Source organism: Dipodomys merriami, unplaced genomic scaffold (assembly GCF_024711535.1).
Source record: "Dipodomys merriami isolate MVZ:Mamm:240054 unplaced genomic scaffold, mDipMer1.0.p SCAF_13, whole genome shotgun sequence".
Classification (NCBI taxonomy): domain Eukaryota; kingdom Metazoa; phylum Chordata; class Mammalia; order Rodentia; family Heteromyidae; genus Dipodomys; species Dipodomys merriami.
In genome coordinates, this window is record NW_027202604.1 from 27,648,286 (window position 1) to 27,667,081 (window position 18,796).

Genomic DNA, 18,796 nt, shown 5'->3' on the forward strand with positions numbered 1-18,796 from the left:
ATAGGTCCCACAGTTTCCCTTATTTTCAATAACTACTAGGTGTCTGGGACAAGCAGAAAAGGTCAAAAGCTATGTATATATGACCAGATAAGATGATGTTAAGCGAAATGAACCAAAAGATAGGGACACAAGTGGTTTTTTTCTTTCTTGCTATTGTTTCTAATGTATTTATAATGTACTATGTGATTTTTTTGTTTCTTTGTATGTTCCTCCCCCATGATATAACTCCTGTTTTCACTGTATTTGTTGTTGGTGCCCTGCATCTTATATATACACTTTTCTAATTTGGGGAGGGAAGGGAAAAAATAAAATGCTTAAATAGGGATACAGGTTGACCCATTGTAACAATGAGATGTACAAGGCACTATGTTGAAAAATGAACTTTTCAATTTAGGCAGGGGAAGGGGAGAGGCGGGGAGGGTAGTTGTAGAGGTGGGAGGGAAGGGATGGTAGGGGAAAAACAAAGGAGGAGGTAACAATGCTTGATAGGAAACGTACTTATTACTGTGCCCATGTAACTGTAACCCCTCTGTACAGTATTTTTACATAAAATATGTATTAAAAAAAAGAAATGGCCATGCCTAAAACTCCTTCCAGATCACTTTAAGAACTCCATACAGGGAGGGCTCTTCTTTGGTTGTTAAAAGACATATATGTAAGAAAACAGGAAAGGCTACAGGAAATAGTTAGCACACGGGAAAAGGCTGTTTTCCATTGGTTCCCCAAAAAACCAACTTTACACTACTAGCCAGGGTGTCTAGTGAGTGATTATGCTTGCTGGACACTGCCCTGACCAGGAATAATCTAACATAATGACTTACTCAATGGGCTTAGCAGTATCACAAAACTTCACACTCCCTAAATTCTGGGATCTACTTCAGCAAACTCTAAGCCTTGTTCCTATCCCGAAACTTGGAAGTAGAAGTGTGAAAACCAGAGTCACGAAGGGACAGTTTAGGAAGGAAAAATGGCAGCTTTGGATTATCCTAGGGATACCATGAAAGGAGGATTTTGATCTACCTGTCATAGAACATACTGAATCAGGGTTTTCTTCACTGCAAAAATGAAGGAATCTATTAAAATGTCTTAACATCCAGGAGCTGTGACTCACACTTGTAATCCTAAACTACTCAGGAGTGGGGAGCTTAGAAAGATAGTGAGTGGTTCAAGGCCAGTTTGTGGGGAGGAATTCCTATGACCTCTGTCTGAGCCAATAGTTGGGCATGGGGGCATTACAACTACTCAGCAAGCCATGAGCAAAAAAAGGTCACAAAAGTCTCATTTCAGCCAAAAGAAAGAAAGAAAGAAAAAGAGATAAAGAGAGAGAGGAAGGAAGGAAGGGGAAGGAAGGAAGGAAAAGAAAGAAAGAAAGAAAGAAAGAAAGAAAGAAAGAAAGAAAGAAAGAAAGAAAGAAAGAAAGAAAGAAGAATGAACGAACATGGGTGTAATGGTACATGCTGGTCAACCCAGTTATGGAAGAAAGCAAAAATAGGAGGATCAAAGTCTAGGCTTCCCTGGGAGAAAAACTGCGATACTATCTTAAAAATAATCAGGCCAAGCTGGGCACTGGTGGCTGTAATCCTGGCTATTCAGGAGGCTGAGATCTGAGAATCACGGTTCAGAGCCAGCCAGGGCAGTAAAGCCCATGAGGCTTTTATCTCCAATTAATCACAAAAAAAAGCCAGAAGTGGTGCTGTGGCTCAAGTGGTAAAGTGCTAGCCTTGAGCAAAAGGAGCTCACGAACTGTACCCAGGCCCACAGTTCAAGCTCCAGGATCGGTTTTTAAAACTTCAGGCAAATAAAAGGCCACAGTTGTGGATCAAATAGTAAAGCACCTGCTAAATATTATAATGTTGCAAGTTCAAAGCCTCGTACTACCAAAAAGAACATTCCAGCACGTGATGTGCTCTCCACAACCCTGGGTACAGAAAGACTGCAAAGTTTCTAGACTGATTTTAATTTCTTTTGCACACGCAAAAAAAAAAAAAATCTAACATCTCTCTGCTGATTTCACAGATGTCATTTCAAAGGATGAGATCAGCTTTGTTTAAATTAAAAAGTGACCTGGGTTAAAGAAAATACTACAACAAATCACAAGAGGAGGTGTGATAAATCTCACTACAAAGCTAAAGGTTTTCGCATGACTGCAGTATGGGAAATAGTGACTCCAGGAGACCCAGCTTATGGCTCTGTTAACTTAGTGAATCAACACAGACCCGGCAGTATGTGTCAGAGGATACATTTTTGTGTGCAAGTACTGGTACAAAGGCTTAAACGAGGGCTGTAGCTCATCTTCCTTGCTTATGGCTGGCCCTCTACCACTTAAGCCACACCTCCAGTCCAGCATTTTGCTGGTTAACTGGAGATGGATTCTCGCAGACTTTTCTCTTGGGGTTGGCTTCAAACTGATCCTCAGATCTCAGGCTCCTGAGTAGTGAGGGTAACTGGTAAGAGCCACTGGTTCAGAAGACACAATGGTAACAACTTCCATGGGGAAGGAGAGTCTTTGGCTCATCCTGGGGATATATCCTGGGGACAGAGGCAATGTGAAAGGCTGCTCAGTGCTCTCAAGACAAGCACTTGCCACTGAATATATGGTGGAATCTCACATATGGGCCATCTGCATGACCCGTGACCAGCTGGTTTTCCAATAGTTAAAACCCCATTCTGGGCTGCATAATACACAGTACATTTGGGCAGTGTAATCACCAGCCCTATCTCAGATAGGCCCTGCTTCCCTTCCCAGCTACACTGGGCATGCCATCTGGATTCCCAGACGCCAGGAGTACGTGGCACAGCAGAACAATGGAACCATGGAGAAAATCAGCGCTGTAGAACCCAAGGCTGGTTGGTGGGTTCAGAGCACAATGCAATCACACAGAAAGTACAGACGGTGACAAGGGCAGAAGGCCTGTGTTTGCAAGGTGACGAGGGAAGGAATAAGCAGAGAAAGGAGGAGGAAGAAGCAGAGGTCCAGCCTTTGTTTCGGGCACCAGAAAGGGCCGGTCTGAGTTTGTAAGTAGGAGTTTATCACTGGCAGCGTTAACATTGGGATCTCCCTAAGAAAACAGAAAGCTTTCCAGAGAGTGGTGTGAACAACTGTGTCAACACAGACACAGGGGCCACTAATCCAAAAGTTATTAACGCCATTAGGCGGGCATTCCCATTATGTGGGATGCAAGTGTTTGCACTGGTGAATCACAGGTCGATGTGGAACCTCGTCCATATGTTAGAGAAATCAACAATACCCAGGAAGCCAGAGTGTAAATAAAGGCTCCCATAATCATTCTTTCTTCATCCCACCACGGCCCCCAGTACATAAAGCCGCACACGATTTCCCAGAGTTCCAGGATTCTGCAGACGAGCAAGAATCAGGCTCTTGTACGCTAGGAAAGTGAACTGAAGACACAAAACTACTGGTTCAAAACCATCCAGATTTTTTATGTTTCCTGAGAATCCCTCCGTACTGGGGGTCATTTCTTTTATTCCTCTGTACTCTGAGATGCTTCATTAATGTTCAATAACACAAGTTCTTTTCTACCTTTAATTCACCAAGTTTTATCGAGTACCTACTTTGTGATAACCTCCATCTTGAGTTCCTAAAGCAGAATCTCCATGTCGGGATGCATATAATTCATGAGTGGGTGACTCAAACGTTTCTTCATGTGTGTGTTAATGTCATATTTAAATGTACATATTTCTGCATACATATTTCTCACCCTCTAAGCCTGGAAGGTTTTGAAATGGGTAATAGATTAGAATATGGGCATACACGATTAACAGATAGTAGGGGTGCACTTTTGTACTGATGGGGTCAGTAATCAAGTAGTTTGCAAATCACCCACATTAATTCTGAGGAAGTTCTCATTCTCCGCAAAATCACCATCCAACTGTCCAGTTTGATGAGAGTTTCATACTAACTTTGCTGCTTTGTCCTCCCTTCCTCTATCAAGTAGCTGGCATTGTACACATGTGCTACCAGGTTGGGCACAAGTGCTATAATAAATATATGATCTGAGTCTTAATGTATTGTAGGATTTCAGCTGCTGCTGAGGAATTGGAGGAAGCTGATGGAGAACTGAAACACCACATAATTGAAAGGGGGAAAAATATGTCAATGCACAAAACCAGAGCACCTACAAATGATGGAAAGGCCAGCAAGGGGAGTTTCCAATGGACGGAAGTCTTTAGGATTCTGCTGTATGAAATGAGAAGGGATTTCCTAAGGAATCAGAGTCTGAATTACTTCTATGTCCCTTGGAACTTGAGAAGATGACAAAAGCCAGAGTCACCATGTAAGGACATGCAGTGGGTGGTTCCAACATCCTGTAGGGAAAGCCACAGCTTCAGGATGGAGGCTGGTCCTTGAAGGACAGTCCCTGAGAATCTCTCAAGATGTGCATTCCTGTGCTTTGTGCCATGACTGCCTCAATCAGGAACGTGAGGGGCAGAGACCAGCAACCTGCACTCTGCCACTCTGGCAGGTGTTTCTTCCCAGGGGCTGCTCTCCCTGAGATCCAGGCACACGGAAGTCCAGGTGTCTGCAGGGAGGACAGTGACTACCCAGGAGCGCAGACAGCACAGGAGGCCTAGATGTAACAAATACCAAACTCTTCCCAACGGCTCCTGACCATAACTCATTCATTAGTTCACTTTCTTCTGATCAGGAAACTATGGAGTCTTCTGCAGCGAAATTTAGCATGCCAGGTTTATTTTCCTGGGTGACAGGGATGTGGTATTAGGGCAAGAGAGAGAAAATTTTTCCTTAGTGGAATGTGCTGTGTGATAAGCTCATGAGGCATATACTGGGGGGAAATACCAACACTGGGCACTCCACTAGTGCGCATTTTATTTTAACAGATTTTACACGGTACCACATTCACTTGGGCACTTTAGTCACTCAAGTGTCTGTTCCCAGGTTCGACTCTTTGGTTAGGCTGAGATCTCATTAAGACAAAGAACTATGTTACCACTAATCCTGAGAAATGACAGTATACAATAAGTGTCCAATAAACATGGTTTGAACTTATTTCATGACAATTAATTAAAGAATCCTTACTGTGGGCTAACAACCAAACACATACATTAGCTCATTTACCCTTGTAGGTTAGCTTATGAGGCCAGGCCTAAGATCATACCCATTTCAGATAGAATCAGAGCATGATGAGATTAAGTGATGGTTGTCCTGCATTCTGTGGGCTAGCTTTGGAGTTCGTATACACTAGTAACCCTACTGAGCAAGGTTATGAGCCACGATGCAATAACTGGTTCTACTTTTACCTCTGCCTCCTGGCCTTTGCCTCTGCTCTTAGCCAGGAGAAAGATCCTTGACCTTTCCACATCAACTTAGCTCCTTTTCTTAGCTCTCCTGACCCCCAAATTTAACTCTCTTTTTGTTATGCAGTGTGTGTTTGCTCTACTTTTCTCCTCCAGCCCAGTCAGTGCCAGGCAGAGATTTGGTAGAGCTCACAGCTGTAATACCCAGAGCCTAGGACACTTGGCACAGGCGAAGTATTTGGCTGGCCTCAGTGAACAGACACGTTATTACTGTCCCCTGACTTCTGTCCCACTTCGGAACACATTTTCTGTTGAACTGGGGACAACTTCCCATTTATCCTTGTTAAGTGTCTTTTTTTTATTTCGGTCTCTACCATCCTCTAATTTATTCAAACGCCACTGGATTATTCCAGCTCTTGGTGTCAATTTTTTTCTAATTAAAGTAAACTGCCATTTATTTCTCACACTGATCTTTAACACGAGACATCTTGTTCTTGTCGTAAATATGACTCATACGGAGAAATGTGAGTAGAATATAGGGGCTCGTCGGGAGGAGAATGTAGCCACCAATATTTCAGATGAAGAGAAAGAGATAAAACCATAGATGCAGATCTAGCTCTATGGTAATAATGTCAGTGGAGTATCACCTTCTGGGTATAGAAAGACTTGGTCTGCCACCTGATAACTACAAAGACCCCTTTGAAAGCACGTACCACACATCATTTTCCCCAATACTTTAGCTCTTTCCCTCCTTCTACCATCTGAGATCCTCAAACTCTTTTAACATTCAGTCAAGATGTAAAATACATGCTCCACAAAAGCACCTTCAAAGATAGACCTCAAAGTACTTTGTAAAAAGAAAAAAAAAAGTAGGAAACAAAAGAAAGAAGAAAGAGATCAGCCTGGCATCAGATGGCATGCTTCCCTTGAATTCAGACTATAAAAGGAATGAAATCTGAAGGTCATAAAAGTATGTCCCTTTGTTTAGGGAAGTCTTACAGGTTGTATAAATATCATCGGTTACAGTTGCTATGGGTTCTGTTTGTTTACCAAACAAGAACACAAACAGTTACCCAAAAGCAGAACAACATGTGGGTACAGTATATAAAGAGAAAAGTCTTTGCCTAAGCGCCTTTTAACCCCTCCCTACCTTCCTCCTTCCTCACTGGGAAAACTCCCTTTGCAGGAGTTTCTAAGCCTCCTAATAGTCCCTTTTTCTATTTTCCTTTGAAGACTTAAAAATCAACAGCAACAACAACAAAAATGCCCAGCAATCCAACGTGGACAATGGGAATAGTTTTCACAGGTGAAAGTGAAAAGAACAAAAAACTACAGTTTAGGGAAGAATTCTAGCAGAGAATGTATATAGTCTCCATGGGCTGAAGTCTCCCCAGAATGCTCCCCTTCACTGAGAATACTTCCTACATCACCATTGTACTTGCTCAGCGAATTCACCATGTGCTTCTAAAAGAAGAGGGAAAGTGAGGATAGCATCAATGCTGTCACTGCATTTCTTCCCAGTGGAATCAGACAGTGGGTACACTACAACTCAGATCTACAATAAAACACATGGTGGCACATGGGAGGCACCAGGAACAGAAGCCAACCCCTCACACTACAATGACCACAGTCCCCACCCGGCCCTACCCAATGTCTTTCTGTGAATGGGACACACTGCCATATGGACAGGGACACTGAACAAGCTGTATAACTCTTGGCAACATGTGCCGGGGGGATTGTCCCATATTAACGCCACCTGGGCTGTGGCAATTGCGCTCTGTCTGTGCAGTGGAAGCAACGTTATTTTTGAGTATACTCAGAGAGGAAAAATGACAGTGGAGAGAATCCTTTGGCTACCGTATCTGTTGCCCAATTCCCGAAATAGTTTCCCAAAGGAACGGTTATCTTCTGTATTCACAAAGGCAGAAGTGACAAGCTGGAACACATATTAACAATCCCCCTTTGTGAGCCTCCACTATTGTCTTAATGAGGAGAATATACTTTCTAATATACTTAGGCCTTGCCTGATTACAAAAGGGGGTGGAATAAAGAACTTCAGGAATGTAGTACATATGTAACGCCCTCATTTGCATTACCCCAGTGAGTCAGTCAGCTGAGTGGGAGCTTCCTTGCAAAGACCTACAGAGACAGGCTATAGAGGAAGTCCAGGCAAAGCCAAGGGAGAAAAGGAAAAGGAAAAAAACCCAACAGAACAGCAGTGCAAAGAAAAGCATCTTTGCGAATCTTGGAAAAACAGTAATAGAACTTCCCTTTAGGTCCCTGGCATTGGTTCCTTCTTAGCTGACCTCATTAACTGGCTTAAGAAATAGGATATTTAGTTGTCCCTGATAGCTGAATCAAATGACACTTGTTTTCTCTAAGCATTCTAGAAGCAACTCCTGGCTTCCCTCTCTACTTCTGGATGGCTGGCTCTACTATCTACCCGAAAGACATCTGGATTCACTCCATGCAAGAAGCAAAAGTGAGCATGTCTACAAAAGCCTTTTATGAGTGAAAGGGTAAAACTTGGCATACGGGGCAAAGTCCTAAGGGTTTCCTCAAGGCTGGCTGGTACTCTGTTCTCAGCATTCACTTTCCCTCAATCTCAGAATGTTAAAGAGTATTTGGAAGGATGGGGGCACAGGTCCTTCTACCCAAATGCAAGCCCTGTCAAATAGGAGATGCCAGCCAAGGATTTGTGTTGGGTTGGGGAAAAAAAATCCTCTATCAGTAGCAAGAGCACATCAAAGAAAAGAATGTGGACAGTATCAAACCAGCTAAGGGGCTCCAATATGGTCTGGGGTGGAAAAATCTGGTACACTGTACCCAGAACAGTCTTATAGCAGAGATTCCCATTGTAATACTGCCAAAGGAAATGAATGAAAAACCAAATATAAGAAGAGAAACTTATAAAATGAACATGACTCTTTAGATCAATGATGTCATTTTATTGGGAGGCATTTATCATTTAAGCACAATAAATAGGAAAAGATTTATAGAGTCTAATGATGCTGTGTTATGGTAAAAGGCACTTTATTGAGGTAAGATACAACATCTGTTAGACAATAATAGCTGAGGTGTGTGTGTGTGTGTGTTTTAATCACTTCACAAAGTGAACAGTCAAGAAAACCCATAAACCTTTCCCTTGTGGCATGCCAACATTTTAAAGATTTTTCTCTCCTTGTCCTCTCGGCAGGAGTGAATGACAGGAGGTGACAAGGCATTGTGTCACGCTGTCCTGAAAGAACTTTTGCTCTTCCTTCTACCACCCAGGGGCAACTGGCTTTCAGCACTGGGGCAAATACATCACAGCTCTTGAGAACTTGAAGACTGCCAAACATCCAGTTTATGTTTAGGGAGCAAAATGTTGATTAGCCTCCAGGGTGCTTTTGTGTGACATGAGCAAGAACATTTTTTTTTGGTCATAAAAAGGTTGCTTTTCATGTAGACAGACCTAGGGTGGTGATGCCCCGAAAGGCCTGCTCTAGAGTGAAATCACCCCTGCCACTGTACTTTAGGTCTCTGCAGTTGGCTATGGCAGCTTCTCTCCCCTGTATCCCCTACACCTGACAAGACCTGCTCAACCACGGTGGTTTCAATCCTGATTTCTCCCCCTTCTAACTTCTCCCCTTGCAGAAAGATGAGGCTGTAGGAAGGAAGAGCACTAATATCAGAGAGCTTTGGGGGATTCTTCCAAATTACGGTAGAACAGATAGGTTTGGTCCAAGGTTTCAGCCATTGGTGGTTTATGGTCTAAACCTGCAAAACTTGACCCAAAGGAGATTCTAATGAAAGGCATGAGTTGGGCTGCTCTAATGAGCGGTCTATCTGAGAGCCAAGTACTGGAGAATTAGGGAAACCGTGAGTCTAGTCCCTGTACGATCACCGACTACCAGTGGGACCTCCTGCATGTTGTAAAAAAAAATTTTGGGTCCCAGATACACCATGTGTATAAATGTTACTGGGCACACCCCCATCCTGTCAGTGTGGGGTGTAGGGTCACCAGAACTCTGAATTCCTAACAAGCTTCATATCACGTCAAAGCTTTTGCGTATGGCAAGTACGATGTCCCTCACCTCCCTAGAACAACCAAGGTCAAGTCTTAATGAGGGAAGCCCTGGGAATATTTTTGTATTTAATGAAGCACCAAGGCAAGCAAACAAACCAACAACACCACAGTAGATTATCACTGGGGAATCTGATAAACTGTGGTCTCACAGTGAAGGTAAGCAAAATTTTTTCCAAAGTAACCAGAGAATAAATGGGGTTTGTTTGTTTATGGGCTACCTGGCTTTCACTGAAACTGCTCTGCAAGAACAGCCATGGTAGTGTGGAGATATACACAGCCAACATGTAAATGATGAGCATGAATATGTCACACTAAAACTTCATTTACAACAAAAAACAAACAAGCAAAGAAAAACAACCAGCAGCTGGCTAAATTTGGATGATCACTCAAAATTGGCCAGTGTACCTTATAGATCATTCACATACCTCAACAGACATTTGAAAGGATATAGTTGGAACAATATTGAAGATAATCTGAGATAATTTGACCACATTTTCCAAAAGACTCTAATGGAAAGAAAGAATTAGGAAATATGTTTTCTCTCAGTGCTCTAAAGAAAAAAAAAAACACCAAAAACCAAATTCCTACCTGATTTCCAAAACACAAACTAACAAAACTCTTGAAATGAGAACAAACTTATTCAGAGGAATGGGAAATAGAATTTACTGCTTAAAATTTTGGCTCATCAGCCCCTAAATGTCAGTGTGAGAGCATGAAAATGTGAAAGGCTTGTGTGTCTGGAAGGGTTCTGAAAACAAACTTCTTGATTTTTAGTAATTAATCCCAAAGCACTACTATTTATTCACCAATACAGAATTCAGTTTCAGAAAAGATGAAAGAAAATCAACATACCAGGCATGTGTGTACTTCAAAGTCCTTGCCTTTCAAAATTATCAAGGACCATAAACACAAATGTTATTGTAATACAGACAAATATATGGCAATATGTCAAGAGGGTGGAAATCAGAAACAGAGATTGCCTATTAAATGAAATTGTCCAAAAGTACACTAGCCAAGCAAAAAGCTGCAGGGGCTACTTAGAGGCAGCTGCCAAATATGGAATGCAGTAGAATGTAAGCCACCACAAAACAGGGGCTGAGCCAAAGAGTGGAAATGAAAAGGGAAGGCAGATATCACCACGGACTGAAGGCAGGTTAGACTCATAGCCAAAACGGCCTTGAGTAGGTCACCTGGTTCTGAGGATGGTCTGATGGGTGGGGAGAAAGCCAAGGCCACCCAACCATCATTTCTGCAGGGTCTAAAGACACTTCTTCCACCAAATGCTTAAGGAAGCTTTAGGGGGATAAAAATACTTAGAAGACCTATGCACTGGAGAAATGCTCAAGTGAGAAAATATCTACGATTCCTGCAGGCAAGCACTGCAGTTCTTGATTACTCGCTGTTCATACCAAACGTTACTTATATTTTGGAGATGTCCCCACTTCATAAAAGGACTATAATACCATAAAAAGCAGAAGCTCTGGTACTTTCTCCATTAGACGCTGTACTTTGCACTAAGTAGGTTGTCAAATAAATGTCTTATTGAAATTAATTTAAATTAAATAATTTTTATTTTAGGGTCACTGACTTGAGCATACTTTTAACACAATTATGTACTCATCTCTATCCTGCAGAGAAACACCAAACCCTATTTTTTTTTTTGGAGGAGGGGGGTAGGGAGTTAGTCATGGGGCTTGAACTCTGGGCCTAGGCACTGTCCTTGAGCTCTTCAGCTCAAGGTGAGCACTCTACCACTTGAGCCACAGCACCACTTCTGGTTTTCTGGTGGTTCGTTGGAGATAAGAATCTCACAGACTTTCCTGTCCAGGCTAGCTTTGAACCTCGATCCTTAGATCTTAGCCTCCTGAGTGGCTAGGATTATAGGCTTGAGTGAGCCACAGGTGCCCGGCCCAAACCCTATTTTAGAAAGTATAAATTAAGAGCTGAAGGTGGATTTCGGATATGCCACTAACCAGTTCTTAAGATCATTGATTAGTCATTTAATTTCTACAGTTCACTGTCCTCATGTGTAAAATGGGTACCATTCTCCCTGCTGGTTCCCACACGGCCCTGTGGATAAAATGAGACATCACTCCACATGCCAGAGGTGAGCGGCACTAGACACAGAGAAGGAACAGAACAAATCTGTTTCCTTTCCCCTTCCCTAGTGTACCCTCATATAATGTGATATTTAGAATTTTAATTCAAGCAATTCCTTAAGTAGTAATTGCTATTTGTATTTACATAGCTGCTTTGATCCAAGAGGCTCAAAGGACTTACTAAATTTAGCATTTTAATAAATGTTTCATTTGCACTCAGTTGATTTCTGTTTACTGACAGCAAAACTTGGAATTTTTCTAAAGGGGAGACTGTCGGTGAAGTTAAAGAACAAGACAATATCTTCACATCCGCGAGCATCCCAATCCCGAAAGTGTTGTCCTGCTATAGAAAAGGTCAAGACTCCCTGGCCCCTCCTCAATACATAAAATGAGAGTCACAGGTTTGCAAGCACCTGCTTCTTCCTGTGGCTCCTGCTGGCTTCTGCCCACTGAACTCCATCCTGGCCACGCTTCTCTGAGGTATGACAACAGAGGTATGTTTATTGCATCAATGGATTTATATATAATCAGCACAATAAACATTATTAAACTGTCGGGAGAAAAATCAAGGCATGAAGTGTGGTACCAGTACTGAATTCTAATGATGCCTGGGGTCCCGGACTGCACGGGGACGGGTTGTTAACAAGCCTTGATTTGAGCGTTGGCATCCGCCTCACAAATCACACGGACCGCTCCTCCCTCCCAGAACCGTGCTGAATATTGATAAATGCTCTGCCCTGCACAACAGGGAAGTGGGTTTCTATTGGCAATCTTTACCAAAGTGTGTTTTTTCCCTTCCCTACACTCAAGGGTTTACCCTGAATGATTTAATTATAATTTTCCTTGTGTAAGACAAATTAAAGAGGAGAGTAGGAGTGTCGTGCCAAGCACATTATTTATCTCCTTAACAGATTGCAGCTCACCAAACCCCAGAGCTGCTGCTGTGGCTGTGGCTGCTCACAGGAGCTGCAAAATGCATGGGGCCAGAGCAGGAGGATACGGTGGCTAAGGCCGCAGGAACCCAGGCAGGGTGTTAGCTATCCAGCTACTCTGCAACAAACACCAACTCTTCCAGCACTACCTTCTTCTTCCAGCCTCATTTCCAGAGCGTTCCCAAATCCCTAACATTCTCAAAGCTACTAACCCAGTCTAGAGTTTGGAAGGTTAGACTCTTGGTAGGTGTGTGGGGACTCTTGTTTGCCCAGTTACTGCACTACCACATGGGGAAGAAAAGAGGTTTACAGAGACATCACAGGAGAACATGGGGAGACATGCATTTCACAAAAGCACTGGGTAAGTAAAGGATCAGATATCTGTAAAGCAGTGACAAAATTGTCTTGAGGCCAGTGCCAGCCCCAGGTACAAGTGAAGATGCACTTTCTGCACTGACTACTTTTTTCCCTCCTCTCTTTTTTTTTTTTTATTGTTTTCTATTTAAACCTGGTATCATATATAACATGTAAAGATTAACCATAATAAGCTAATGGCACATGACACTCTAAGTAGGTACCTCTAGCCAAAGCTGGCTAACATTATCAGTTTTCACAGTCAATTCTATACCACCAAGTAGATGAGTTACTTTTAACTGAAAGTATTCCATCTGTCATCCTAGATATGTTCAGTTAATATGTGCTGGTCAGGGTTGCCAGTGGGCGTAAGGGGTATAATGTGTGCTTGGTTTAGCATGCATGAAGTCCTGGGTTTGATACCCAGTGCCAAAGATAAAATAAGATGTCCATCTAAGAACCTACCAGGTAATATAAACTGAGCAAACCAAGAGATAAGTTAATGGCATATATTTCCACCGTTGCTTCCTCCTTGCCTGTTCAATTGAACAACTCAGGCCGTTTTTATATCCAGATTCAGGCTCATAGAAATCTGAATTCTCATCCCATCCACTGTCAAATTTGGGCATGGAGAATAATGAAGATTAAACACGACATTTATTCAGACAAATAAAGACCATTAAAAAAATCAAACAAATTTAGTCTTTTGGAATTAGACTGTCTCTTAGATCCATTTACTTTCAAATGTGCCTTAAGACCTGAAAAGGGCTATTCTTCTATTGCTCGCCTCCATTTAAGCTATCACCTGACTGCAGACATATAACCTTTTAAGATGAAACTGAGCCCAGTGCATCTAAACAAGAAGAGATTTCTGTATCCCAGGAAATCTGTGCAGGCTCCACAGTGGCTGACAAGATTACAACAAATACCTTAAGTGCATCAGTCGGCGTTTTTTAGTGTATGGGCCCCTGCTCTGCCTATGGATAAAGATGTGAGTCAATTGCTCCACAGTAAATGGAAGGCACCAACCTCAGGACGTGAACAGCAAGAGCAGCAAATGAGGACAGTCTAGAACGTTTCCTTTAGAGCAAGCTAAGGATTTCTAGTTTGAAAAAATAAATACTACAGACATTATAAGAGATTCCAAAGCATGAGCTGAGATTGGTTTCCAGACATCCACTTCTACCCCCAAGAGAAGAGGAAGCTGCCTTTCCCCTAATGGCTCCAAACTGAATCTCACTGTCTAACATTCTTCCTCTTCTTCTTCTAATTTTTTTGATCAGTTGTGGGACTTGAACTCAGGCCCTGAGCACTGTCCCTGAGCTTTCTCACCCAAAACTAGCATTCTACAACTTTTAAGCCACAATGTCACTTCTGGTTTCCTGATGATTAATTAGAGATAAGTGTCTGATGAACTTTTCTGCTCAGGCTGGCTTTGAATTGCGATCCTCAGATCTCAGCCTTCTGAGGAGTTAGGATTATAGGTGTGAGCCACCAGCACCCAGCCTTCTTCCTTTTTAGTATTTTTAAATTTTGTGTGTGTGTGTGCCGGTACTGGGCTTGAACTCAGAGCCTGAGCATTGTCCCTTAATGTTTTTGTTTTGTTTTGTTTTTCCACCAGCACCATTTGTGGCTATCTGTTGATTAACTGGAGATGATATGAGTTTCATGCACTTTCCTTCTGTCCTAGCCTCCTGTCCTAGCCTCCTGAGTAGCTAGGATAACAGGTGTGAACAACTGGCATCAGCCTCACCATCCATTCTTTAACCTCTTCTAAGCCATCCCTTAGTTCTTAATTATCTACCACAGATATTCCTACAAACTTTAGAGGTGAGGTTCAAATGTGGACCAAAACATAAACATTCTTCTCATCTCTAAGAACTGTTGATGATGTTTATGCTGAACATGAATCACAGACAGGCACAGATGTGCATAGCTCTGCATGTGTGTAGACACAATCATGTGTCACTTAACGTCCTAAGAAATATATCTCAGGAAAGTATCTCAGGATGTAGCCTGGGCAATGTAGCATCATTGGATGTACTTACACAAACCTACATCGTATAGCTTACCATAGCTCTAGGCCAAATGGTGTGTGTGTGTGTGTGTGTGTGTGTGTGTGTGTGTGTGTGTGTGTGTGTGTGTGTGTGTGTGTGTGTGTGTGTGTGTGTGTGTGTGTGTGTGTGTGTGTGTGTGTGTGTGTGTGTGTGTGTGTGTGTGTGTGTGTGTCTGTCTTACTTGGGGTGTGTGTGTGTGTGTGTGTGTGAGAGAGACAGAGAGACAGAGACAGAGAGAGAGACAGAGAGACAGAGACTCATAGGGCCATGATGAGCAAACAAGCACAAGACTGAATTTAGCACAAGAGAAAAAGCTGCCATCAGGTAACATAAGATGTATGGATGAGGTTGTTGCCAACCTACCATCCTAGCACAGAATACCAAGTACACCCAACATATTCTATACAGGTAAAAAAGGAAATCTACTCTAAAATAATGATCATCAGGAGCAGTGGGTACATGAACCAGTCAGTGCTGTTCACTGTCATTTCCAAGTAAAATGCTGTGTTCATAACTGTACGTGCTCAAGTTTTATATGACAAAGTCTGGGAGGAAGGCCTGTTGCTATAATGGTACAATGAACACCAGGTCGCTAAGTGATGGGAAATCTTAGGCGATCACCACTGTATTGTGATCCACTGTCGACTAAAGGTTCTTTATTTGGAACTTCATGATATATACATTCAGATAATATTTTCTGATACGAATATATATATATATATATATATATATATATATATAATTAAAACAGCAGGCTTAATACTCAATATTTTGAGAAAGACATTAAATTATACTTATAATTGCTTAACTAAAATGCATAACTAAACCTTTTCTTCACTGAATCATTTTCATTTAAAAACAACAAAAAATATAGAATTTGCTTTTTTTTTTCCTGATAGAAAATGGCATTTGGTATCACATGCTACTTTGAAGGTTTCTTCTCTTCCTATGTCTGCAAGCTCTGCATATGAAATATAGATGAAATATTTTTAAAATAGTCAACAGAAAAAAATTGTTAATTTTAGAAGCGTTATATATTCCACTTTGGATAAGCATTTCAACAGCAGTATTAATAATGTTTCTAGGTGCTAGGATATAATATGAATGAACAGCTTTATTTTCTTAGAACTCCATGCTAACATGATATATTCCGGATCTCTAAAACAACCCTAGCTTCAGCTAACATTCATTTGAATCTTGAGGCCTTTAAGAACATATCTCAACCTCCAAACAGGAATACAGCAATATGGATGATGTTCATATATTTCAATCACAAGGAAATATGCTGTAGGTGCACGTGAATGATCATATACCACACCCTTCCATCCCTCTATCCTCCCCCCTTCCACCTCCCACCCCCATATCTATCCTAAAAAGGCCACATGGTTTGGGGATAGACCATGAAAAAAGATGGCTTCCTGCCTTCAATAGGGACAGTGTAGACTATCATAAGCTTATGCTTTTCCAAACCATGGTTCAAAATTGCCCGCAGCAGATATTACTCTTCCCTGAAGGTGTTTAGAACCAAGGAATTTGACTTGTATGACAAGAGCACTTGGCAGAAAGAATCGGCCTGGAAGTCTTGAAATCCAATCCCTCCAATGAGAAATTCCAAGGCTTCTGCCTGTACTTCTACACTGAGACTACATCTGCAAAAGTGCTAATTCCATGTTGAAAAGGTGAAAATAATTAGATGCTTCACACCCAAACCCTACTGAATACATCCTTCATGTGTATATAATTATATGCACATTCAAGTCACACAAGAACTCAATTAAGGACCACGGAGATATGGCAGGGCTAGGCCACATCTGCCATGGGCCACGTGGCCCTCCCTGGGTAAAAATGGACGATGGCTCATTCCTACCTTTCCCTTTTGGGAGTGTGGACCGAGAGCTGTCCATTGGTAGAGGCATGGGGGTTCATGATTAAGGAGGTCTTGGAAGGTGCAGAGGAAGAGACGCATGTCGTGGTCAGATCCAAACTGCTGTGATTGTTGCCCGTGGTTTCTTCTGCCGAGTGAGCACTTGTCACTTCTTTCCAGAGCTGCTGCAGTTCTGTTGGAATCATGCCTGAAACAAACAAATTGGATAATTAAATCAATTAACAGCTAATTCCGTCCTCTTCAAACAGTAATTAAATCAAAGAGTCAGTAAACAAAGCCTAGTGTTAGGGGGCTTTTTGGTGTGTGTAGGTTGGTTTTTCTTTCTTTTTTTTTTTTCCTCTCCCTTCCCCTCCCAACTGAGGCAAATACAGTAGCAATAAACCTCTCTCACAGAGCGGCCCAGCTGAAAGGCTCTCAGCCCACATGACAGACACCCAGAGAAAGGATTCAAACACTGGTATTTTGTAACAACAGTCTGCCTCCATCCATCCAAAATGTGGTTTCTCAATTTTAGGAAAAACGTAGAGAGACACTACCATATTTTTAGACACCCAGAAGGGCTTGAGATAAATTTGTTCGACTATATCCTTATGACAACATGAGCTACAAAATGAATAATTTTTTGTGCTTAAGTCTTAAATGATGACAAATAGCTTTGTTATTAAATATAGTTTTTATTAATCACTTTTAGACATAAATTATGAATTCATATCGCCTTCCTGAAATGCTTCTCAACTTTTAACAGTCAAATTGATTATACTATGATTATTTCATTAACACACCTATCTTCCTCATTAATTTTGGCTTCTAGTACCACATGCTTAATTGATGGATGTGTCTACTGGAAAACTGTGTAACTTTTTTATACAAGTAACACTATTATTACTGTCATTTCTTAGATCAGTGCTAATGAACCATTACGGAATAAAATGAAAACGTAAAATAAGCTTAGAGTAATAGAGTGCTCCTGTTTTTTAAGGGGGGGGGGTCACAAATGGACAGGGGTTTTAAGAAGAAAGTGTCAACCCGTATTTTCCCCAAGAAGAGATACAATCAGGACCATTAATCTCACTGTCATAGAGTACTAAGTCTTTATCCCCACAGAATGACTGCACAGGCCGGGCTTCTACATCCAACTTCAGTGCATACCCTAGCGCATGCATGCACACAGAAGACACAGGCTCTGAAATTCACCTAACGCCACCAATCAACAGAAGCAGCTTCCTTTGAAAGAGCACCGAGAAGAAATCCTATACCTGGCACCCATCCTAAGGTGACTCCACATTAGAACTGGTGTCTCTGGATTGTAGTTCGTTGTTTCAATCAAGGGTAACACAGCTATTAGAAAAAGGGGGCCATTTTCTGGGTTATAAGAACAGCAGCTGAAACAGGCGTGTTTCTTACCACACCAAAAGGTATTGAATTAAAGAAGAAGGCTGTGTGCATTATATTCATTTGAAACACATAATAAAAAAAATGCCAAGGTCTAAATTTAATTTATTTTTGCCATTTAGAATACAATGGATAGATAATCATCTCAACGTGATCAGCCAAACATCTTTACTTTGCTAAACTGTTAAAGATTTTAATTATGCTAGCATTGGAGAGCAGTGGTCTAATGAGGCGACGGACTCCAGAGAATCCCAGTGGTTAAGAACTGTGAAATGAGTCTGATAGGATTTTTTTATATTCACCGTGGATCGTTTGCATATCAAAGAGGAGTAAATTATTGCACAGTAGACCAATAACCTTCCCCGCCTTTCTGAGAGGAGCATTAACAAAAACAGTTGGTCTCTCCTAAGGGTTCTCGTCTCCAGGAAAAATGTTCCTATGCTCAAGTATTTGCAATTAATATATAGTATAAAAGTGCCTCCAAATGATGCATTAAGTGGTAAAATACCCTTAACATGCATCCTCCAACAGCGAACTCAGTTTTCTTCTCCCTTCATAAAAAAAAAAAAAAAATCAAATGCCAATTATATTTTGATGGATTTTGTCCCAAATGAGCATTTAGTTATTAGGCATATTCAATTATTACTTGTCCCCTGAAATTAAACCTCAGAGGCAGATTAAACAAAAGGAAAGGTCACCACACAATCCCATGTCCAGTTTTGCTGCATCTG

General features: G+C 41.6%; 1 protein-coding gene across 9 annotated transcripts in view; it reads right to left on the reverse strand.

The window, feature by feature from the left end:
* The window catches only part of Foxp1 (forkhead box P1), a 645,990-nt gene that overhangs the window by 68,105 nt on the left and 559,089 nt on the right, over positions 1–18,796 (reverse strand). For all 9 annotated transcript variants that reach the window (XM_070018961.1, XM_070018960.1, XM_070018954.1 and 6 more), the window contains one exon: positions 16,656–16,860. In XM_070018961.1, coding sequence (XP_069875062.1) covers positions 16,656–16,860 — 205 coding nt within the window. The remainder of the gene's footprint in view (positions 1–16,655; positions 16,861–18,796) is intronic.